Raw genomic sequence first — 25,495 nt, 5'->3', positions numbered from 1 at the left:
CAGGTTTGTAGTGACACGACATTGTAGAGTTCTGTCTATTTCTCCTTGGCATAGTTTGGAAAATAAAGATGAGGTGATGGTGGTAACCAATATGGCTTCCTCAAATTCAAGCCATGCCTGACAAACTTGGTGGCCTTTCTTGATGGAGTAACAGCATCAGTGGATAATGGGAGAGCAACTGACATCATCTACATGGACTTGTGCGGAGCATTTGATCCTGTCCTGCATGACATCCTGGTCACCAAAGTGGAGAAAAATGATTTTGCTGGATGGACCAGTTGCAGGATAGGGAACTGTCTGGATGGTCACACTCAGAGAGCTGCAGTCAATAGCTCAGTGTCCAGGTGGAGGGTGGTGTTGGGACCAGTGTTATTTAACATTTTTGTAGGCAACATGGACAGTGGAATCAAATGAACCCTCAGCAAGTTTGCAGATGACACCAAGCTGAGCGGTGCTGTTGATGTGCTAGAGGGAAGGGATGCTACCCAGAGGGACCTGGACAGGCTGGAGAGGTGGGCCCTTGGCAGCCTCATGAACTTGAGTGTGGCCAAGTACAAGGCCCTGCACCTGGGTCAGGGCAATCCCAAGCACAGGCACAGGCTTAGAGGAGAATGATTTGAGAGAAGCCTTGACCCTGAGGAGAAGAGTTGGTCTGGAGGAGGGTGTCCCTGCCTATAGCAGGGGATTGGAACTAAATGACCTTAAAGATTCATTCCATTCTATTCTTTTTCTACCCTTAATTTTACTTAAAATGTTTCAGAATAAATGAGATTCTGGTTTCCAAGAAAACTGTTTGCAGGGAGCTCCACTGTAGCTAGTAAGTCTATCTTTTAGTTCAAGGGCAATAATGCATTGACTGTGTTGAAGAGAGAAATGACTCAGGAATGGATGATGGTTTAGAATAAAACATAATCCTACTTATTTTCTATGCATATATGTGTAAGGAAAAGATGCTGCACTCAGTTCTGGAATATCCTGACAAATATATCTCTACTGTTTCACAGCTGGAGATATCAAGATTGTTAAACCACTGGAAGATGTGGAAGTGAATGAATATGGGAGTGCATCTTTTGTCTGAGATTTCACACGATGAGGTTCAGAGCCAGTGGTACAAAGATGACAACAAGCTGAAGGCTGATGACAACATCAGAATGCAGCAAGATGGTAGGGTGTAAGAGGGGGATCTTTCTCCTGAGTGGGGGGTGGGTTGGAGATCAAGCATATAAGACATCTGAAATGAAGTGAAGAGGGTTCAGAAGGGAGTTCCCCTTTTGTTTTGGGACTGAGGTTAGGGTGGAACAAGTGACATGGTGGGATGCTTAGTGTGGGAAGTGTGATGCTATCCCACCATCCCACACTGCCGGGAGCAGGTAGGAAATGAGTGCAGTTATTTCCAACGTGGGGGTGAACAGGGCAGTCAGTTCACCTCTCCAAAGAGGTTTTGTCTGACAGTGAGTGTGATCCTTCTGTATCAGGTACTTTGAAGGTGACGACGGCCACATTTGGTCAGTCCTTGTAGAAGCCATGTTTAGATTCCACTTTGGTGGGGATGTGGACGTGGGGGAATGGGTGGTTTCATTGACATGAGAGAACAGGCAGTGATGCTGTGAAACCAGATGGATGATGCTCAGCCTGGCCATGTGCCTCAGAGCTCTTTGCTCAAGGAAGCCAAGTGAAGTTGTGGGTTTGCTCTCAAGAGCACAGTTTGGTAGGGATGAGTTGGCGGTTGGACTAGATGACCTTAGTGGTCTTTTCCAGCCTTAGTGACTCTGTGGTTCTCTGCTTCAGGAAAGAGCTACTCGCTGACTTACACACGTGTCCAAGTCAAGGATGCAGCAGAAATAAAATCGGTAGCAGAAAAGGCAGAATCTCGTGCCCATCTTAAAGTTAAATGTAATTATGCTTCTCATGACAATTTTGATTAAATTATGTTATAAACGAGCTAACATCCTTTGCTTTAATGTCAGAGAAGTTAAACATCACCAGGACCTTTCACAGAAATAAAAACTCCTATCTACCTACCTTTCTGCCCACAAAATATCCAGCTTCTCTTTTGGAATTTACTTTTGCAAAGTAAGACCGATTATTTTCTTAGGAGGTTGATTTTCTACGTTTAGACTTCAGATTTGTGTTTGAACGTTGAGGGATAAAAAACATAGCTTGACTTTTTCTTCATTTTCTCTTGCTGTTTGAAAAGAGCACAGGGTTTTTTTGTTTTTTTTTTTTAATATATACAATGTTAGGGTATACATATATGATGTTAAGTGTGATAAAGGGAGACATTTGAGTTAGCACACTACTCAAGAGTTCAGTCCCCAGCTTTGCCACTGTTACAATTATAAGGGCAAGAACTTCCTGGAAAATGAATTTCTCCTAAGTAGAGTCATTACATTTGAGCTACAGAGACCTTTACTAGGTGAAAACTTGTTGTTCAGAGCTAAGTTGCTGTATTTAACCAAAGTAATTATCAATGTCCGTGTTTCATTGAACCTCTGTTCCATTTCGTAATGCGAGGAGTTTGATATTGGGATGGGAAGGTCATGGTTTGATTTAGATGTTGGACTGGGAATCAGAAGATCTGGGCTCTTTTCAGGTTGTCAATCTTATTGTCTGACTTCTTAACAACATTCCTTTCTATTATTTTTTAATGATGTTTCAAGGCATTCTGAGCTGATAGGTGCAGTGTTCATGTGCAGTAATGCTGACATGAGTAAGTAGGGTGATAATGTAAGGGTTTTTTACATTCCTTCTAAATCTCTGCTTTCTCTTGTTCCATCCTTCATAAAGAGCAATCCATTAATCTAGTAAAGGAGCTGTGTGATGACGATGTGACTGAGCCTGAAAAAGCCAAATTTGAATGTGAGATATCCATTCCTTCTATGAAACCTCCCAAGTGGTATTCCTACATGGGGATGTCTAACAGGCTGGTAGAAACTTGATTATGCAGCAAGAAGGCACCATCCACCATCTGACCATACCAAAAACCACCACTGATATGACAAGCACCATTCAGTTCTCAATTGGCAAATCAAAATCCACAGCCAATCTGCTTGTCAGAGGTAACATATCCTGGCTTGGTTTATATCATGAAGATGAAGAATTAATTAACGTACAGTCTTCCTTCACTGGGGTCTTTGAAATATTGTGTGTGTGTCTGGAGGGTCTGCTCCATTTCCAGTTCAAAGTCGTTGGACACTAAATGAGACAGCTGCATCTCAGTAAAAGATCTGTTTGAATAGCTGTGATGTGCTTACTATTCAGATCTACAGAGCTGAGGTTTTGTCCTTGGCTATACCAAAGAAGTCAAATCAGGTGAAATTAATTGTATTTCTGAACTAGACAAGGTTAAGTTTGGTAGCACCTAAATTTGATGCAGTTTGTCATTGATTTCATCTGAAAGAAACTCGCAGGCTTTTTATCTGCTGTTGTCCCCAGCATAAGAGTCTCCATTCACATCCTAAAGTACTTGTTATATTTTCAACTCACTCTTATTTGAATAAAAGCCTCAACAATTGGGAGCAATTTAATAAGCACAGAACAAGAGCTGGACCTTGCATTTGGTAGATAATATACAGTATTACTTTATAGAAATGTAGTCAATGGCATTCCCTATAGACAATCATTTGTTTTATCTTTAGAGTGGTTCAAAGAACCATTGTGAACTTGACATTAATTGGAATGGAATACACGCAAGAGACTTTCCTCTTCTTCCAATTGTCCTCATCCTTTCTTCTCTTCCACCCCTGCTTTGCAGATTACCATATACAAATCACCAGGAAGATGGAGGACAAGACAGCTTTGGAACGTCATTCTGTCATCCTGTCCTGTGACTTCAGGCCTTCTCCAAAGGTTGTGAAATGGTTCAAGGGCCACACACTCATCAAGCCCTCTGAGAAGTACAAGATCAAGAGGGATAAGCATTCAGCAGAGCTCAAGATTCTGAAGCTGAAGCCCGATGATGCTGGTGTGTACAAGTGCAAGGCAGGAATTGCAGAGACTGAGGCCACGCTGACAGCTGAAGGTAAGAGCAGGGGGGGTGGCCTCTTCCATGTCCTATTTCACCTCAGATTTCTCTTCTTGGGGTTGATTTCTGCCGTTCTCTCCTGCTAACTTTATAAATGTATAATCTTCACTGAGAAGATTACACAAAGATCATCTAGTCCAACCATTCTAACACATCCCAGTATGATTTATAGTAACAGTGGTAACAGTTCACCTTGTTTCCCCACAGCCCGCAATGTAGAAGTAACGAAGCACCTGCAGGATGTGGAAATTGAAGAAGAGAGCTCTGCTGTCTTCTCCTGCGAGCTGTCCCATAATGTCACGGTTTGAACTAAAAATCCACCTGCGCCCGTGACAGGGGCCGTGGGCCCCGGAGGGGCCCTAGGCCGAAAGGAAAAAGTTAATTAGGAAAAGAAAACAGCGGCAACGATCTGAGGAGGCACACTTATTTACTAAATACTATATCGAAATACAGGATAACACAATATAATACAATATAATTGAAAATTGAGCTAACGAATCAAGCAAAATAGGAGAGAGAATGAGTCCCGTAACCGAGAGGCCTACTGTAAATCTAGGCGAACGGCTGAAGGCTCCCACACACTCCCCTGAACGCCAGAACTCGAAAGACGTCAGTCTGTTCTGCGACAGAGTTAATATAGAGTCCAGGTCCCGTGACCTATCGTGTTGTTCCCTGGGAGATGTAGTCTTCTTCTGTAAGTTGCAGATTCAGTAAAATTATTCATGCTTTATATGATGTTATGATGTGGAATACTGATAGCAAAACTTACAAAATTATTAAACCATGACATTCCACCCCTTATTCTACATCATTACATTATGTTTATACATACATACACACTCATATGTGTAATTGTGAATAATCAGCAACCTTATTTTCCTCAACAATTTATATTTATTCCATACAAATCCCTAAGTTGAGAACAAAACTCTATAACCTAACCTACTATTTATTAATTTTGAGAAAATGGCAAAACTGCCAGAAAAAGGAAAACACGTCAGCGGTGGAGGAGAAAGGCCGTGCTAGTAGGGCGTCCCCCACATCAAGGTGCACTCATCCTTTCCCAGCCACCACAGCAGTTTTCCCTTTGACTTATACTTCTTTCCATGTGTGCTCTACACATGCATGGCCAGTGCAGGATATAGAGTCCAGATGGAAAACTTGCTTACAGAATGCCTAATTAAGGTATATAGAGAAAAAGTGTTTCCTTAACATTAATCCACTCTATCTTAAGTCCTATACCTAATTGAACTATTCTGTACCTAATTGAAATATTTTCTGAGCCTCTACCTATATATCTACAAAAAAATCATTGGCTGCACTCCCCCAACATCAAATTCCCTTGTGGTACACATTGAACATTCCCATTTTTGTCCATCACCCACCATGTGCACCCAGGTCCCTGGGCAAAGACAGTACCCTGGAGAGGTTTGCCCTTTCCAGACGCTGGAAGGACCCAAACTGTTTTTCCCAACACACTCTTTATGTGTACTACAGGAACCTTATCTCCCTCCACGGTACGTAGGGAGCTGGATTGGTTAGGACCATTACGATTACTAGATCCTCGAGTGTTGACCAACCAGGTGGCTTCTGCTAAATGGTTCTCCCAATTTTTATACGTTCCGCCACCCATTGCTTTCAACATAGTTTTCAACAACCCATTGAATCATTCAATCTTACCAGAAGCTGGTGCATGATAGGGAATATGGTAAATCCACTCAATGCCATGATTTTTGGCCCAAGTGGTTACAAGGGAATTTTTAAAATGGGTCCCATTATCTGATTCAATTCTTTCTGGAGTGCCATGCCGCCACAGGATTTGCTTTTCCAACCCTAATATGGTGTTTCGGGCGGTAGCATGGGGTACTGCGTATGTTTCAAGCCACCCAGTGGTTGCCTCCACCATGGTGAGTACATAACGCTTACCATTGCGAGATCGTGGCAAGGTGATATAATCAACCTGCCATGCCTCTCCATATTTATACTTTTGCCATCGCCCTTCCCCCCAAAGAGGTTTCATCCTCTTGGCTTGTTTAATTATGGCGCATGTTTCACAATCATGAATAACCTGAGCAATAGCGTCCATAGTTAAGTCCACCCCTCGGTCTCTGGCCCACTTATATGTTGCATCCCTTCCTTGATGACCTGAAGTCTCATGGGCCCACCGAGCTAGGAATAATTCACCCTTGTTCTGCCAGTCCAAGTCTATTTGAGCCACCTCAATTTTGGCAGCTCGATCAACCTGATGGTTATTTTTATGTTCTTCAGTAGCCTTACTTTTAGGCATATGAGCATCTACATGGCGCACCTTTACAACAATGTTCCTTATTCGGGCAGCAATGTCTTTCCACAGTTCAGCAGCCCAAACAGGTTTACCCTTTCGTTGCCAATTATCATCCTCCCACTGTTGCAACCACCCCCATAAGGCATTTGCCACCATCCATGAATCAGTATAAAGATGAAGCATTGGCCACCTCTCCCGTTCAGCCACATCTAAAGCCAGCTGAACAGCCTTTACCTCTGCAAATTGACTTGATTCTCCTTTACCTTCAGTGGCCTCTGCAACTTGTCGTGTGGGGCTCCATACAGCAGCTTTCCATCTGCGATGCTTCCCTACAATACGACATGATCCGTCTGTGAATAGGGCAAATTTCTTTTCGTTTTCTGGTAGCTCATTGTATGGTGGTGCCTCTTTAGCACGTGATACCTCTTCTGTAGGTGGTATTTCAATTTTTTTACTCTCAGGCCAGTCCATGATCACTTCTAGAATTCCAGGACGGCTGAGTTTTCCCATTCGAGCTCGTTGAGTAATTAATGAAATCCACTTACACCAAGTGGCATCAGTAGCATGATGGGTGGAGGGAACCTGTCCTTTAAACATCCAGTTTATTACTGGCAAGCGAGGTGCTAGAAGAAGCTGAACCTCTGTCCCAACTACTTCAGAAGCAGCCCGAACCCCCTCATACACGGCTAAGATCTCCTTCTCAGTCGGAGTGTAGCGCTCCTCAGACCCTTTATATGCTCGACTCCAAAATCCTAGGGGTCGGCCTCGGGTCTCTCCTGAGGCTCTTTGCCACAAACTCCAGGTGGGACCTTTCTCTCCAGCAGCAGTGTAGAGGATGTTCTTCACATCCTGTCCCGTCCGTACTGGCCCCAAGGCCACAGCACGGGCTATTTCTTGTTTTATCTGCTCAAAAGCCTGCTGCTGCTGAGGACCCCATGAGAAATTATTCTTCTTCCGTGTTACCTGATAGAGGGGGCTCACTATGTGGCTGTAGTTAGGGACATGCATTCTCCAAAAGCCCACTACTCCCAGAAAAGATTGGGTCTCTGTTTTGTTGGTGGGCGGAGACATAGCAGTGATTTTGTCAATCACATCTGCTGGGATGTGACGACGTCCATCTTGCCATTTTATACCTAACTGGATTTCCTGGGCAGGCCCCTTCACCTTGCTGCGCTTAATGGCAAAACCAGCTTTCAAAAGAATTTGGATTATCTGTTTCCCTTTCTTGGAAACCTCTGCTGCTGTATGGCCCCACACTACAATGTCATCAATATACTGCAAGTGCTCAGGAGCATTACCCTGTTCCAAAACAGCTTGGATCAATCCATGGCAAATTGTTGGGCTGTGCTTCCACCCCTGGGGTAAACGGTTCCAGGTATACTGAATACCTCTCCAGGTAAAAGCAAACTGTGGCCTACATTTTGCAGCCAATGGGATAGAAAAGAAGGCATTAGCAATGTCAATGGTGGCATACCACCTAGCTTCTTTTGACTCCAATTCATAATGGAGTTCTAGCATGTCTGGTACAGCAGCACTTAATGGAGGTGTGACTTCATTCAGGCCACGGTAATCTACCGTCAGCCTCCATTCCCCACTGGTTTTACGCACTGGCCATATGGGGCTGTTAAAAGGCGAGTGCGTTTTGCTAATCACTCCCTGATTTTCTAATTGGCGAATTAGCTTGTGAATGGGGAGCAATGAGTCCCTATTGGTGTGGTACTGCCGTCTGTGAACCACTTTGGTGGCAATTGGTACCTCTTGGTCTTTTACCCGGAGCAACCCCACAGCAGAAGGATCATCTGACAGACCAGGTAAAGTTGACAGCTGCTTAACACCATTTGTGTTTACAGCAGCTATCCCAAAGGCCCATCGATACCCCTTGGGATCCTTGAAATATCCCATCCTAAGGTAATCGATTCCCAGTATACATGGAGCCTCTGGACCAGTCACAGTAGGGTGCCTTCGCCAGTTTTTACCAGTGAGGCTTATTTCGGCCTCCAACATAGTCAATTCTTGGGAACCCCCAGTCACTCCATGGATATATATTGGTTGTGTCCCTTGGTGACTTGAGGGCATTAGGGTGCATTGTGCACCAGTGTCCACCAAGGCTTTATATTTCTGTGGTTGAGATGTGCCAGGCCACTTAATCCACACAGTCCAGTATACTCTGTTGTCCCTTTCCCCCCCCTGGCTGGGGGCAGGGCCCCTCTATTGTTTACCTCGTTGACTTGCAGCAACTGGAACTCTCCCCTTCTTGGAAGAGTTCACCTTGGTAGTTGTTTCACCTTGTAATTCTTTCACTCGTGCCTGAAGTGCAGAAGTGGATGAATTACACCACTTCTTCATGTCCTCCCCATGACTACAGAGGAAAAGCAACAAGGCAAGACGTGTAGTCTCATTGTTGATTCGAGGTGACTTATCATCGTCATTTACTTGAATACGAGGACGTCTCTTTTTAATGGTTGAGATTTTCGATGATACAGGTCGAGAGGAACTCATGTTGTTTAGCTTCCTCAATAGGCGATTGTGGAAATCCTGGTTTCCATCATCTTGTACCACCGTGGATTCATCTACATCAGGCACATTAGCCAATTTGTCAATAATATCATTTTGTGTTCCCTCCACTTCGTTTAACCTTTCCACAATTTTGACAATGGCTGAAGTATACAGATTAACTTCTGTGGCGCTTATAAATAATTCAAGTTCCTGAAGTCTGCCAATTAGTTCATTCACAAAGGGTTTCCTGTCCCCTTTGCCATATACTAATGCAAGTGCACTGGCATGCTTTTCTGGAGCTGCTTTTGTAAAGTCACGCCACATTTGTCGTGGAACGCGGACTGCTTCGGGATCATGTAATTGGTCTGGATCGTTACGATTGAACTCGCGGCTGTATAGCATTTCCACCAGAGCATTTTCTCTCAAAAATTGGATACCTTTCTCAATATCAGTCCATTTCTGTCTCTCAGGCTCCAAGTCCCGTTTAAAGGGGAATCTATCTCTTACCGCTATCAACATCCGCTTCCAGAGGGTGTAGGACCGATTTTGGCATGTGCCAATACCTCTGTCCACACGTGGGTCCCTGGAAATGCTACCCAGTTGGCGAGCTTCACTGCCATCGAGCCACGCACTGTTGGCGCCATTGTCCCAGCAGCGAAGTAACCAAGTGACCATATTTTCTTTTGGCTGACGTGTGTAATCCTTTCTTAGATCTCGAATTTCACTCAGTTTAAAAGATCGATCAATAATGGTCGTAATACTTTGCTCACCTTTTGCTCTATCAAGAGTCCCAGGTGTTGATGGTGGCAACTGTGTTGATGAGGCTGCCCCATCTACAAGTTTGGACTTGAGAAATTCTCGTAAAGAAAAAGTAGCTTTTGGCTCCTCTTCTGACTCTGACCCTGACCCTGATGCTTGTGTTATTTCCTCCAGGTAACCCTCCTTCTTTTTCCTCTCTCCTAACTTTCTCTGCTCCTCTAACTTCTTCTGCTCCTCTATCATCTTCTGCTCCTCTATCATCTTCTGCTCCTCTATCATCTTCTTATACCCCTCTAACATCCTCTGCTCCTCCAACTTCTTCTGGTCTTCTGACTCCCCCTGCTCCCCTGAGTCTCCTGAGTCCTGCTCTCCTAACTCCCTCCGCTCTTCTAACTCCTTCTGCATTTTCTCTAACTGAGTTGAAACTTGTTTTGTCTTTCGCCCTCTTACAGGGGCAACCAACATTGTATCTGGTGTCCCAGATGGTTGGTCCAATTGGACTACCTGTGCCCCCGGTGGCTGGTCAGATTGGACTACATGTGCCCCCAATGGCTGGCCAAATTGGACTACATGTGCCCCTGGTAGTTGGTTAAATACATTCAACTCACCCTGGAGGGCACATAGCTGGTCTCGGAGAGCGTTCCGCTCAAACTGGACAGCACCAAGCTCAGTCTGAAGGCTGTTGTAGTTGGACTGGAGAGTGTTGTACCCGAACCGGAGGACGTTATGCTCGGCCTGGAGGGCAGTGTGCTCAGTCTGGAGAGTGTTGAGCTTGGTCTGGAGGGCATTGTGCTCGGTCTGAAGAGCGTTATGCTCGGACTGGAGGGCATTATGCTCGGACTGAAGAGTGTTGTGCTCGGTCCGGAGGGCATTGTGCTCAGTCTGAAGAGCGTTATGCTCGGACTGGAGGGCATTATGCACAGACTGAAGAGTGTTGTGCTCGGACTGGAGGGTGTCGCAGTTGGATTGGAAGGCATCATGCTTGGCCTGGAGGGTGCCGCACTCAGACTGGACGGCGTCATACTTGGACTGGAGAGTGTTGTGCTCGGTCTGGAGGGCATTGTGCTCGGTCCGGAGGGCATCGCGCTCAATCTGGAGAGTGTTGTACTCGGACCGGAGGGCGCTGTGCTTGGACTGGAGAGTGTCGTGCTCGGACCGGAGGGCGCTATGCTCGGACTGGAGAGTGTCGTGCTCGGACCGGAGGGCGCTGTGCTCGGACTGGAGAGTGTTGAGTTGGGATTGCAGGGAGCTTTTCTCATCCCAAAGTTTTTCTGCGTCAGCTCTAAGATTCTCTTTCTCGTACCAGATTGAGTCTCGTTGGTACAGGAGATCTTTTCTCTCAGCTTCAAAAACTTTTTCTCTCTCTACCTTCTCATCCCAAAGTTTTTCTGCGTCAGCTCTAAGACTCTCTTTCTCGTACCAGATTGAGTCTCGTTGGTACAGGAGATCTTTTCTCTCAGCTTCAAAAGCTTTTTCTCTCTCTACCTTCTCAGTCCAAAGGTTTTCTGCCTCAGCTCTATGACTCTCCTTCTCGGCCCTGAGACTCTCTCTCTCAGCTTCAAAAACTTCCCTCTCAGGAATGGTATTGACTAAGGCCCGATAAGCATTAGCTAGGCCCAAAATCATTTGTGCCTCCTGAGATCTGCCTGAGCCACAACATTCCTGCCTCAAATATGCAATCAAACTCTCAGGATTCTTCAAGTGTTCAGGAGTGAAGCTCCATAACACTGAAGATGTCTGTCCTTTGAGAATCTCTTCAAAGCCTCTCCACACTCCCTGCCACTCAGTATTCTCTGGTTCTAGGGAAGACTTTCTCCGGATGTTATAAATCCAGATACTGAGTGAGATTATTACAATAATCAACAGTAAGATCAGGGAGATTAAGAGTGTGGCCCACTGATCATTCAAAAACTGCATAAAGGATTCATAGAAAGAAAGAGGAGCACGCTTAAAAATCACCATTTCTGTATAATTAGTTGCATTAGTTGCTCCCTCTGGAGCTGTATACAGATACTAAGTGAGCATTGCTAACCATGCTTTCAATCCATTATATAATTGTATAGCTCCATAAGAAAAAGTGGCTAGCTTAAACATGACCCAATATGTTCGGAGCGTCTCAAAAAAGGAACCAATGGCACACAGTCCCTGGTAAAACAAATTTAGTAGAGAAAACATTTTTTTTTTTTATTTTTTTTTCTTCCAATAGAGAGAAAAAAAAAGTAAAATAAAACAAAGCTCAGCAGTGTTTATAAAATATACCGGAGTATTGGCAGTCCGCCTGGACTTTCAAGGTCAAGCTCGCAGGTGCAGAATCGCAAACACGAGATAGCTCCTTAACAGGGAAAAAAACTCGTAGCTCTGTTAAAAGCTAAAAGAGCAACAGAAGAAAACACAGAAAAACAGCAACTCAATTTGCCCGCATTCTCCACCAAAATCTGTCACGGTTTGAACTAAAAATCCACCTGCGCCCGTGACAGGGGCCGTGGGCCCCGGAGGGGCCCTAGGCCGAAAGGAAAAAGTTAATTAGGAAAAGAAAACAGCGGCAACGATCTGAGGAGGCACACTTATTTACTAAATACTATATCGAAATACAGGATAACACAATATAATATAATATAATTGAAAATTGAGCTAACGAATCAAGCAAAATAGGAGAGAGAATGAGTCCCGTAACCGAGAGGCCTACTGTAAATCTAGGCGAACAGCTGAAGGCTCCCACACACTCCCCTGAACGCCAGAACTCGAAAGACGTCAGTCTGTTCTGCGACAGAGTTAATATAGAGTCCAGGTCCCGTGACCTATCGTGTTGTTCCCTGGGAGATGTAGTCTTCTTCTGTAAGTTGCAGATTCAGTAAAATTATTCATGCTTTATATGATGTTATGATGTGGAATACTGATAGCAAAACTTACAAAATTATTAAACCATGACAGACGAGGACGTGGAATGGTTCCTGAATGGCAACCTCCTTTACACCAACAATTACAATGACATCAAGAACGTTGGCAATTGCTGCACACTGACAATGAAGCAGGTTAAGCCTGAGGATGCTGGCACAGTGACAGTGAAGTCAGACAAGGTGTCAGAAAGCGCACCTGAAGGTGATAGGTGGGTCTGATCACACCCCTCCTGGATGTAAGAGATGCTAAGGAGCTCCAGTTCTTTCTATTGTGCAGCAGTCCTGCTTCTAAAGCTGACCTCTCTGGTGTGACAAGTCATCAGAGGCTTTCTTCTAGTGGGAGGTTCCATTGCAGCAGATATCAAGGAAGGAGGATGGTTTTGGTGTCCTGCCAAAGCATTCCATTGCTTTTTATCATCATTTTATTTAGCACAAGGAGAGTTACAAGAGCAGTTTCTTTTACTGCTTCAGTAACATGCAGTGTCAATGCTGTTGTCTCCAAGGATTTATGACTGCAGGGAGAGATCATTCAGTGTGTGTTTTGCCTCTGGGATGACTAATGACCAGGCTGTGAGCAACCTGATCTAGCTGTGAATGTCCCTTTTTATTGCAGGGGAGCTGGGCTAGATGGCCTTTAAGGGTCTCTTCCAATCTAAGGGTACTGTGATTCTAATCTGCTCTCCCCAGCAATTAAGCTCTTTTACTCTATGCGCTCAGACTTTGAAGGATTTCCTCTTTCTCCTTTCTTTTGCATTTGGTGGAAGTTTTTTCCCCAGTATAAACATCTGATGTGTGAAATAGAAGATAGATAAAAGGAGTCAATAAAACAGGAAAATCAAAAGTGTTCAGCAGCTTATCCTCTTAATCCTGTGGCCTGCTGTATGAGCTCTGCTCCATGTGAGGGCAATGCCAGCTCTCCAGCTTTAGAAGAGCTGCATCCCAATTACTTCATATGATATCAGTCCCACCCACAATGCAGGCTGTCCCTCCTGTTCCCTGTATTCTCCTACTGATTAGTTCAGAATTCCATAAAGCGTATTCAGTCAACAGACATGAAACCGCTTTAGGTTCTATCTTGGTATCGTCAGTAGTGGTGAAGATTTATTTATCCCTCTTTAAAAATCTGAAAGCAACTGGAAATGTCTGATCTTCTGTATCATGTTGTTCTGTTTTGCCTGTTTAATTGCAGAGAAGCCTGCTGTCTTCATGAAGTCCTTGGATGATGTTTTTGGTGAGGAGAGGGGTGTGATTAAATTGGAATGCGAAGTCTCTATAAAGAGAAGGTCAAACCAGTGTGGAAAAAGGACGGTGTTCTGCTCCCTTCTGGCAACAAGTATGAGCTGGTACAGTCTGGGAAGACCCTATGTCCCCTTATCCATGACCCCGAGAAGTCAGATGCAGGTTTCTATACCTGTGATATTGGCACTGATGTTGCCAAATCAAAGGTCAGCATTCAGGGTAAGTACTGTGGAAAGTAAAGGAGTGCTGAAAGCACATTCATTGTGGTCACTATGTCTTACACCTATTCCCCCACGAGCCTTAATAGTTTCTACAATAGAAGTGTATTAGTGCAATTTAGCGCAGTGATGTCTGGAAAATTCCCATTGCTTTTGATGTAAATGTATCTCATTTTGCCATGAAAATCACCAAACACATCAAGAATGTCCTGGAAATATTTCCTTTCTAAACATCCCTAAAATGGAGAAATGGTTTGAACACCAGTAGGGGTAGGATGGTAACAAATTAGCTAATAGAAACATTTAATTTCTTGTCATAGGCAAAACCCTTTTTCTCACGCAGCATCCTAGAGTTGTCCTCTCTGTTAGGTTGTTCCCTCTGTAGCTCATTGAATCTTCATTCTGCTCCATGGGCTGAGCTGCTCTAATTGTAGTTCTTCCAGAGCAAAGACAAGAGATTCACATCTCTTTTTTTTAATAGCTTTCTGGTAATTCTGAGTGGAGAATGTCTTAGAGAATACATCAGTAAGGAATGCAGCCATGTTCTGCAAATCCTGAGTTAAAACACCAGTACTGCTACTCACATCAGTCACAAATGCCTTTTCTCCATATAAACCCCATACTAACCTATCTCTTATCTTCCAGAGCTGAATATTGGCATTACCAAACAGCTGAAAAACACTGAAATCCAGGAGGGAGAAGATTGTACTTCTGAATAAATTCTGTCCCATGAAAGCATTGATGAGTTCGTGTGGACACTGAATGGAAGCAGAGTGGAAAGTGGTGGGCGATTTAAAGCTTCTAACGTGAGTCGGAAATATACTCTCATTATCAAAAGTGTGACTCCTTCTGACGCTGGGGAAGTCGTTTTTACTGCCCGTGGTCTAACCTCCAAAGCCTCTCTGTCTGTGAAAGGTAATGAGATGGGAGAGATTCTGGGGTCTGATTCCTTCAACTGTCTTCTGATAAGATTGTCGTGAGAGCTAACTCATAATATGGTTAAAGTGAATAGCAACCTTCTACTTGAACCTCGAAGCACTGAGAATTTCTCTTAAAAATAAGTAAAAGGACAAAACATTTTACACAATGAGAACTACCCAAAGCACTGGGGTAGTGTTGGCAATGGTCATCTCACTACAGCTTGTTCCATTAACAGTAAATCAGGAATGATCTGTTGAGGGAACTGTGGGAGCAAATATCCTCTAAGCATAAGCTGAAGGGATGGCCTTCACACCATCTAGCTGTACAACAAATTCCTATCTAGAACATGTGCATCTGAGAGCATCATCCGAGGCTCCCAGTGTGATGAGTGGAGAGAAGAAAGAGGCAGTTTTCAGACATGGTTCATCATCCTCAATTGGGTAGATTTAAGAGAGAATAAATGCTGCCTGGAATTCTATTGTCTGTACTTTGCAGATTACTGCTGGCTGTAGGATGGCGTCTGTTGCAAGTGCCTCTCTAACTTATCTCCAGCATGTAGATGCATGTATTTTGAGAGAGGCATCCTACCCTAAGTGTATGTTACTCAAAAAGCAATGTTTTCTTCCAGGAAAACCTACTGAGATTTCAAAACAGCTGGAGGATAAGACAGCAGCAGCAGGGCAGGACATCAGCCTGAGCTGTGAGCTGTCAAAACCGGATTTGAACATCAGGTGGTACAAGGATGGCAAAGCAATCAGAAAAAGCCAGAAGTACGACTTGCAGCAGGAGGGAACTGGGGCCATTCTGATCATCCATGACTCTACTGCCAAGGACAGTGGGGAGTACCCCTGTGAGACAGAGGACTCCATAACAAAAGCCAGGGTCACTGTGCAAGGTGAGTTGAAAAGCACATGGGGATGGCATGTAGAGAAGTCGAGGTAAATATCTGCAGCCTGTGGGTGATGTTTTTCTCTTCTGTTTCCTTGAGCAGGATCAATTCTTAGTTTTCAGAAAATATGATGGATTAAAATCTTTTCCTTAAAATAATCTGGAAACTGAATGATTCTCCAGTGTGATGTGGATCTGGGCAGCCTGGTCTGGTGGTTGGTGACCCCTTGGAGGGGGTTTGAAACTAGATGATCTTTGAGGTCCTTTTCTACTCAGGCCACTCTATGATTCTGTGATCATTCTATGATTCTATGATCTTGGGTGTTAGTGAGCCAAGAAAAGATGGCAATCTGAATTAGTCTATATTGAATATGTGTAATCAAAACTATATGCAGTTTATCAGATGAGATCCTAACAGCGCATGTATAATGGTATTGAACTTTCCAGATATCTACTGGAATTATCAAACCTATGTAAATGGGTGGACTCTGTGGTCTTCTTAGACTCTTTGCATCTCTATGTGATATTCTGAAATGAGGGCAAAGGAGATTCAGGACACCTCTGTATGCTTGGGACTTGTTGGGGTAACAAATCCCTTTGTCCTACACCCTCATCCTTTTTTTTTTCCTTCCAGAAAAACCTAATTACTTTATCAAGGAACTTTCAGATGTGAAAACTGAAGAAAGTGGAAGTGCACTTTTTACATGTCAGAGCGAGAAAGCTGCATCCTTCGTCATATGGAGGAAAGGCATTGCTGAGCTCAGGCCTGGCAGGAAATACGAGATGGCACAGAAAGGACGAGACCTGCAGCTGTGCATAAAAAATCTGGAGAAAAGTGACAGTGACGTGTACACCTGTGACATTGGTGATGGCCAGTCCAGAGCCAAGCTGGTTGTACAAGGTATGTGTGAGAGCCATATGACTGCGCATCCTGTTTCTCCACTACCAAGACATTATCCTGGTAGAATTTGTACATTTATGGCAGGTCTTTGGGGCTGCAGCTGTCTGGCCTGAATAGCGGTTCACAAGCCATGCACAGAGCAAGCTGCACAGAAAGGCAGCTACCGACCAGAGCAGTGCCATTGAGAACTTTATGTATCATTTAAAAACCAAAAATGCTGATGTACGGTGAGGCTGGTGACCCAGAAATCAGTGTGAACTTTCTATCTCTGACCTTTCTGAGTTAAAAATAGTCCTCCAGAGTTCTAGGCAAAAATTCCCTTATGCTGCATTCTGGGTAGTTGTCACGGTTTAAACAAAAATCTACCTGTGTCCGTGACAGGGGGGCCACAGGCAAGCGAGGTGCTAGAAGGAGCTGAACCTCTGTCCCAACTACTTCAGAAGCAGCCCAAACCCCCTCGTACACGGCTAAGATCTCCTTCTCAGTTGGAGTGTAGCACTCCTCAGACCCTTTATATGCTCGACTCCAAAGTCCCGGGGGTTGGCCTTGGGTTTCTCCTAAAGCTCTTTGCCACAAACTCCAAGTGGGACCTTTCTCTCCAGCAGCAGTGTAGAGGATGTTCTTTACATCCTGTCCCGTCCGTACTGGCCCCAAGGCCACGGCACGGGCTATCTCTTGTTTTCTTTGCTCAAAAGCCTGCTGCTGCTCAGGACCCCATGAGAAATTATTCTTCTTCCGTGTTACCTGATAGAGGGGGCTCACTATGTGGCTGTAGTTTGGGACATGCATTCTCCAGAAGCCCACTACTCCCAGAAAAGATTGGGTCTCTGTCTTGTTGGTGGGAGGAGACATAGCAGTGATTTTGTCAATCACATCTGCTGGGATGTGTCGATGCCCATCTTGCCATTTTACACCTAAGAACTGGATTTCCTGGGCAGGCCCCTTCACCTTGCTGCGCTTAATGGCAAAACCAGCTTGCAAAAGAATTAGGATTATCTGTTTTCTTTTCTTGAAAATCTCTGCTGCTGTATGGCCCCACACGACAATATCATCAATATACTGCAAGTGTTCGGGAGCAGTAAAATTATTCATGCTTTATATGATGTTATGATGTGGAATACTGATAGCAAAATTACAAAATTATTAAACCATGACACCCTGGTATTTTTCTTTTTTTTTTTTCTTAAATATTTTCCTTTTTACTATTTAAATGCTATGGGCACATCTTATAGAAACACAAGGCTGTTTACAAAGAAGTGCATGCTGTGTTGCTGTATGATGAGCAAGATACATCTATTCTTCATCTAGCAGGAATAGTTGCTGAGCCTTAAGAACAGTTTCAGAAAGCTTTGGGAATTTGGGCGTTTTCCTTGTTTCTGCAACACAAAATGAAAATTTACGCTGTATACAAAGAAAAGGGGAGTCCGAACTTGTACGTTAAATTTGAAGGAGAACAATCTGGGGTAATATTTAAAAAAAAAAAAAAAAAAAAAAAAAAAAGGGAGCGTGGTCATCAAATACTATAAAATATATTAGCTGTTACTAGAATGCCACTTATCTTCCCCCCATACGAATCACTGTCATGTTGTATGTGAATTTGTGAGGTGGGTTTTGAAGCTGAAATTAAAAACTTCTTGTATGGCTGTCTTCATAGTGGCTATCCAGACTATCTGTAGAAATAACAGCTATTATGTAGTCAGCTATTCACCAGTTTTAACTGATTATAAATTACGTTTCAGGGTGGAGAACATAGCATAGTGCCTGACACCTGTGTTGATCCTGAGGGCATTCTTGATTCTGTGCATTATGATGTCATGGATATTAAAGAGCAAGCTGAGGCAGCACATAGTTCCATTGTATCCCTGGGGGACCCAAAGGAAGATATTGGCTGGTTTGAAAAGCAGCTGGAGAAAACTAACTTTGAACTGATGGAGACCAAAGAAGAGCTAACAGAGAAAAACACCAAACTACTTAAAACTGAAGAAGAGCTGATGCAGAAGAGCAAAGGTGAGTTATGCAATGTGAAAGGTAGAAGACAGAAATAGTTCATTAATCTAAAATAGAAATAACCAGTTTGAGTAGGAATTAGAGGAGATGTTCTACCTTTGGAACCATAGCCTGTAGATAAATGATAGTTTGTTCCTTGTGTATATTCAGGTTCAGCAATTCCACGGTTTTTGGTTATTTCTTTTCTTTTTTCCCCTCTCCTTTAAACTGCAACTAGCAGCTTTACGCTTTCGTAAGTATGGGGTTAAATGTCTAAATCTTGATTTTTACTTTTATATTGTAATCTCTACTCTTCTTTATGTCTTGTTGATGCAATGTTTTCATTCCAAGAAATATAGAAAACTTCTGAATCACTCCCAATAAGTGAAGACCACATGCAAATAAATTAATCTGTTCAAAAGCTACCTAAACATTAGAATATCTGGAAAAATTGATTACTTAATAAATTATCTATTGGCTACTTATGTAATACAACCTTTTCTGTGTGTTACAGACTTTGAAATGCAGATGATTAAATTAGATGAGTCTGTTGAGCAACTTAAAGAAGCAACTGAGGTAACTTTATCAAGATGTTGTGTAAAATTGTTTTAATTAATTAATTAATTAATAGCAACTTGTGGTAGCTTAAAATGCTATTCCAGTAGGCTCAATTAATAGATTTCTTACCGAGCTTAGCTTAACTGAATTTGCCTTTAATGCATTGTGTAATTCAGCTACTTAACACTACATTAGAAACTGATGACTGAATTTTTTTTTTTTTTTATTTTTTATTTCCAATCTCAATCAAGGTGCAGAAAGATGACATTATTACAGAGCTACAAGACTTAAAATCTCATTTAGAAGAAAAAGTAAAAGATTATGTGAGTTTTACACATCTCCGTATCCTTATACAAAAAAAGAAAAACACTAATTCTATGCTTGTAATCAACACATTTTTGGAAAACTGATTTTCTGTATGTAGCTGGTACTCGCTTGAAATTGTAAACAATTCAAATTTATCTGAAGGTAGTTGTTGTTAACACAAACAACAAAAATATCAGCGTGTTCCACTAACTCCTGCCTCACACTCCTACATCAGAGGAAGAGCAACAGTAAAAGTATGTTGAGTAGAGTTGGAAGTACAAGTATGAATGGTCAGGATATCTCCACGTTCTATGCAGTCCATAAAACTTTATCCTGACTAATGTACTGCGAGCTACTGAATATGTGAAGACTAGCTTGATTAAGTATGTGTGCATACCACTTCTGGTGGTTTTTGTTCATTTTTTGATGTTTGGTAGCCTGAAGTAGCTCTGAAAACATTTATAGTTAATTCTGTCACTCAGATCTCTAACCTTGTAAGCTTAGCAACTTGACCCTTCTAAATCTTTGACTGTCTGCATCACTGCAACTTAGTATTTCCATGGTATTAAAGCTGACTGTGATGAGTAGTCATGTCCTCACCTATTACTTCTTCCAAGAACAAGGCTCCAACTCTATCTGTGAGATTGTGTGGCCTGAACACTTCTGAGGCTTTTCTTTTCATAAGCTACTAAAGATGAATAATCAGTCCTTGGCAGTGCCAGCATGGCTTAACAATCGTCATCTTGTAAGTAAGGAAGCTTCACTTGTGGTCAAGGACACAATCTAAAATATGCGTGACAGAGCTGACTAAGCTTTAAGGTTGGATTATATCTGTCACGATGAACGTGATTTTAGCAGCTTAGCAGAAGTGTGATGTGATGAACTTGTATGAGAGCTGACCATTTGCTCTTTGACCATGTTTGTAATTTTGTTGACTTCTTGGAAACAGGAAATTCTTTGATAAACTGGTAAACTCTTGATTGTGTGCAAGTCTTTTACTTTGTAACCTGCTAGGCTCTTGCTTTCCCTTGTATACTCTACCGAGTATTGCACTTGTCATTATCTGAAGGTGTACTTGTTCTGTCTGCTATTGAGATTTGTAACTGATGTCTATAGAGTCACCGGGTAAATATTTTAGCTGTATGGTTTTGTGTAAATATTTGCCTACAGAAGATTACTGAGACTTAAGTGCTCCTTTTGTTAAGCTTCAATGTAACTGATCTTATATCAATACAGGAAAAGACTACCTACCATTTAACTACCATTAAAGCAGAACCGGCAGAAGAGAACACTAATAAAGGAACTGAAAGCAGCCAATTTTCAGTGCTTTCAGTTAAAGCACTGAAACAAGAGAAAACTGAGTTGGAAGTGGGAAGAAAGCACAGTACTGACGAGGATAAGCCTACTGTGGAAGAGCCACCTCCAAAGAAAGGTACAGTTTCTTCCATCGTTGAACAGGGTGTCTTCCAAAACAATAAATTGCTTCCTATTCCGGATAGGAAGCAAAAGGCTGTGAAGCACGTTACCTTATGGTATAAGGAGAAAAGCCACTGTGTTAAACTGTAAATAGAAGTAACTGTTATGTAAATATCCCTTTTTCAGAAGGTCCTATGCTGTTCATTTTTGAATGCTTAGGAATAAAAGTTTTTTGCACTATTTTTTTCCTTTTTGCTGCTTTTTCCTCATCTGTTGATGCACTTGCAGATTTCATAGTTTCATAGTTTCGTGCGGGTTGGAAGGGACCTTAGAGATCATCGAGTCCAGCCCCCGGGATTCGAGCCTCTGTGTAGCAGAGCGGCACTTCTACCACTTGCGCCACAGGGGGGATTCGAACCCAGGGCCTCCAGTGTTGCAATGCGGCATTCCTACCACTTGCGCCACCGGGGAACACATTTGTCCCTGCTGCCTTTATTTGGCATAAATATTGAATCCTAATGTGACCACTGAATGGCATCACATATAAGCATCTTACCAGAGACTGAGGGAGGGATGTGGACTCCTCCATACTCCAAATAGTAGTGGGTTTGTTCTAATCATATGACCAAAGCTCTCATTTAAAAATTAATGACAGCAATGCTCCACATAGGAATTAAAATGGGTAGCTGATAGTCACAATGTCAGCATGAAGTTTTCTGTTAAGATGTACTGAGTATTCAATCATGTTAAAATTTTCTTCTATTTGTGAGTATTAATAGCGTCCAATTTCAAAAACCGCTTAATATATATTCTTTAGCTATGTTAAATATACACAGTAGAACAATGAGCACAGGTATGTTGTGCTGGTTCTTTTGTAGAATTAGTTATATAAGTAGCACGAGCAAAAGTGTTTTAGGAGATGCTAGGTTATCTCAGCTTCAAGTTCTGGGTATTTACACCATTCTCTGAGCTTTTAGGTCTTGTTTCCTATGCTCTGTAATAATGCTTTTTCCCTACTTCCTGTGTAAGGAGCTTCTAGACTGAACATTACACATCTTCTCCCTAGTCTTATTTATCTTGCTTTAGTGCTTGCTTGTTGTTTTCAGCATAAAGTGTTTAGATTACTTATAAATCATTTTCCCCTCACTAGTGTTGCTGGGAGCAGCAGTCAAAACCAAAACCTGGTTTGGGGTGGAATACGCCACTGCTGTTTCTTCAGTATGACTTTTAAATCAGTTGAGGGCTGTATATAAAACTCCTTAGATGAGTTAAGAGGCTGTTTCCATGCAGTACATGTGAATCTGTATGTAATGCAGGCTGCACGTGGGCGCTATAAAATTCTGCATTTCTGTAGTTGTAGTAATAAAAGGACTGTACAAGAATCGCCATGGAATATATTGTTGTGGTGACACAATCCCTAGTAAGTCTTGACTTATATTTATTTTTCTAATACTTAAAGTATGCATATTATGGAATGGAAATAACTGGATTCTAAAGCAGTGATGAAATACAGCAGAAGTCGCTTTTGATAGAAAGAAAATGCTTGTGATTTTAGCTAATTGCTCACCAGTTAAAGAAAAAAACAGCCCCAAGCTATTGGAATATTTATGGAAACTTGAATCTGCAAATTTGTACAACTTTATGTGTGAACTTTATATGCAAAAGAGTAAGTGTGGACAGAAGTAGGAATCCTCATATTTTGTTTAGAGATCAACTGAATAAGAGAGGCAGATATCAACACTTAAGTGATCAATTTGTCCAGGGTTTTATCTTTCTTTTGAAAGTAAGAGGACTGTGAGTTTGAATGAAATTTCTTAGAGAACTGTTTATCTACCATTTAGATGTAGATGGAGTGATTCCTGGCTGCCTTATAGGAATTGCTGAAGCACGGAAGATAGAAAGAATATAGCTGTGAATTATCTATCTCGTTCCCATGTTTCTTAAATGTAATTAGATTTTCTACTGGTGTGGAGTGGAAGGTTTGAGTAGTGCCATGGTAAAAGTGTTCTTCCAGACTGAAAACCTTTTGCTGTTAATTCTGTATAGAAATCTGAGGCACCTGATTACGTGTTCAGAGGACTTTAATTCCTTCACTAGTATCAAATACTATGTGATGTGAGGGCATGGCTTGCATATTACAACAGTTTTTCACTTAGAAGTTGCTACTTGGTGTTGTGAACTGCTATGTAATAATGATTTTAATCAATCTGAGCTACATTCCTTTTCCCTTTTTTTTGTTTGTTTGTTTGTTTGTTTTACAGTAGTTGTAAATGAGAGAAAGAAAAAGAACACTGTAGAGCAAAAGAAAATTGAACACATGAAACAAAAGTGCTCCGCGTACCGAAAGGAAGTACTAGCACTGAGGGAAAGAACTGAAATCTTGGAACGTCATTTAACTGTGCTTGAAGAACAATGCAGAAGAGAAAAAAATAAAAAAGATTTCAGTAAGCAGGTAACAAGCCTGCGTATTGAGCTTTCTTTTTCTGAAGAAACAGCTGATGTCCTCCGTGAACAAATTCTGCAGGGTCAAGCTGACTATCGGGAAATTGCTTCTGAACTGGATGAACAGAAATCTATAAATATGACACTAGAAGACAAAAATGCCCAACTAACTAACAACATAGAAGTTGCCAAAGAATATATAATTGATAAAGTGTCACAAGTAAAAGAAATGCGGACCAAATTAGATGAATTATACAAATGTCACTTAGAGTTTCACGCCATCGGTACTGACTTTGTCAGTGTAAAGGATTCCTCAGACTCTGAAAAAGATGAGACAGGGACATCTCAAATTAGTTCTGCATGCACTCAGTCACAGACTTCTTCCATCTCAGATCTTGTGCAGGACCTCTCCTTTAACTATAGTCTTGAAAGGATTTGGGAAGTATGCAGAAATATTGTTGATGTTTCCTCACAAAAAAGTCAGCACATCAAAGCACTGCTTCAAGACAATGAAAACCTAAAGGCGGGACTGAATAATGCTGAAAATCATAATCGTCAACTTGTAATGAAGCTATGTGAGATTACAACTCAGACTAGTCAGGAAGATGATCTTGTGAATCAGTTACATGAGCAAATAGAAAAGAAAACTCAGGAGTTTGAAGAAAAGACTGCAGAAGATCAGAGAGTGATTGCACAATTTCAGGAGGAAGTTGCCAACTGTGAGGTAAAAATAAGAGAGCTTGAATATCGCCTGGAGGCTTCCAAGACAATGGAAGACAATGTGTCAAAACTCAATGAATTACTTAAAGAAAAAGAATCTATTATTGTTAATCTGGAGACAGTTACAGCAACTCTGCAGGAGAAGTCTGCAAATGCAGACAAAAATTTTGAAGAGTTAAGTAGCAATGAAGCAAATCTGATTCAAGAAGTTATGCAGCTAAAAAACAGCTTGGAGCAGATGAAACACTCTCTTCGGGAAAAGGAAAAGAGTGAAATGGAGAAAGTGCAACGTATAGAATCGTAAGTAACCACTGAGTTAACTTAGAGCCCTTTGAGAATGAACTAGAGTTAAAAATAGTTAATGGGAACATCCCTTCGACTTAATGCATCTGCATGCTTATCAATGGACAAACTACTACTTTAGGATGCTTTGGCATGCTACTTGAGTTCCAAGGGAAAACAGGAGTGTGCAAGGAAATAAAGAATAATATGGGGATTTCTGGTGGTTTTGTTGTCCATCCCTCAGAATAGCATCTGAATAATTTATTGCTTCAGCATCTGATTATGAGAAGCAAGCTGAAATTCAAAAGTAATTTTTTAAATCTTGTCACTGTTCTAGATAGATTTAAGAGTCTATTTACAAATAGAAACCAACAGGCAGGGCATGGATTAAGCTGTAATTGCTGTTTCCATGAGATGTGTAACAGTAATGTTCTTTGTGTCTTTATTTTTAACATAAGGCTAGAAAATATTCTTTCTGAGAGTTCTGCCCTTGTACTGAATTTGAAAAAAGATTTGCAGAGGAAAGAAGAAGAGTATGCAGATCTAAAAGACAAACATTCTGATGCCGAGAAACAAATTCAGCAAGTACAAAGCGAGGTTTGTAGTCAACTGAGATATTTTTTTCTGTAAGATTATGCTTGGCTTTCTGCTGTTAAAACTTCTCAAACTTTAACTATGAAGCTGGAAATTTCACACTAGTGTGGCTAGCAGCAAATCTGAGGTAAAGTTGCCATTGAAGCTCTAGAGGGGACCAGAAGTTAAAACATGGTTTCACATAGATAATGAACAGAGGAAAGTAAAGTTGGTTAGTAGTCTGGAATAAGGTTTGTGAAGAGAATAGCTAATCTGCCTCTGGAGGGGACTTGTTATTATCTCTACGTTACTGGTGACTTGCCATTGGTATCCGTGGTAACTCCAAAGCCTAAAACCTAAGTCTTGTGAAAAAATGCTGATAACTGGGAAGAAGAATGCTATTTACTTGAAGAGAAATAGACTAATTTCCAGAGGCTCTTTAATATAAGCATGTATATTTTTTTTCTTCTATTTCAGCTTCAGTGATGTTAATAGTTAAAATTTAATTATTAAACAAGTAGATATTTTAAAACCCATTTTGCAGGTACTTAGTCTGAAAGTTTATTGGGTGTGCTTGGGGTGGAA

General features: G+C 41.9%; 1 protein-coding gene across 1 annotated transcript; it reads left to right on the top strand.

The window, feature by feature from the left end:
- The first annotated feature begins 2,941 nt into the window (after window positions 1–2,941).
- Window positions 2,942–24,967, top strand: LOC146756506 (kinesin-like protein KIF20B). The gene is made up of 11 exons (XM_085524543.1): window positions 2,942–3,059; window positions 3,755–4,021; window positions 4,232–4,326; window positions 15,451–15,733; window positions 16,361–16,627; window positions 16,677–16,687; window positions 18,367–18,634; window positions 19,128–19,189; window positions 20,714–20,909; window positions 23,155–24,355; window positions 24,796–24,967. Exons 1-11 carry the CDS (start codon window positions 2,942–2,944, stop codon window positions 24,965–24,967), a joined length of 2,940 nt encoding a protein of 979 aa, XP_085380669.1.
- The last annotated feature ends 528 nt before the right edge of the window (window positions 24,968–25,495 follow it).

Source organism: Coturnix japonica, chromosome 27 (assembly GCF_054131305.1).
Source record: "Coturnix japonica strain WE chromosome 27, WE-NBRP24, whole genome shotgun sequence".
NCBI classification, from domain to species: Eukaryota; Metazoa; Chordata; class Aves; order Galliformes; family Phasianidae; genus Coturnix; species Coturnix japonica.
The sequence above is the reverse complement of the archived record's forward strand: the minus strand, read 5'-3'. Positions and strand labels throughout refer to the sequence as shown.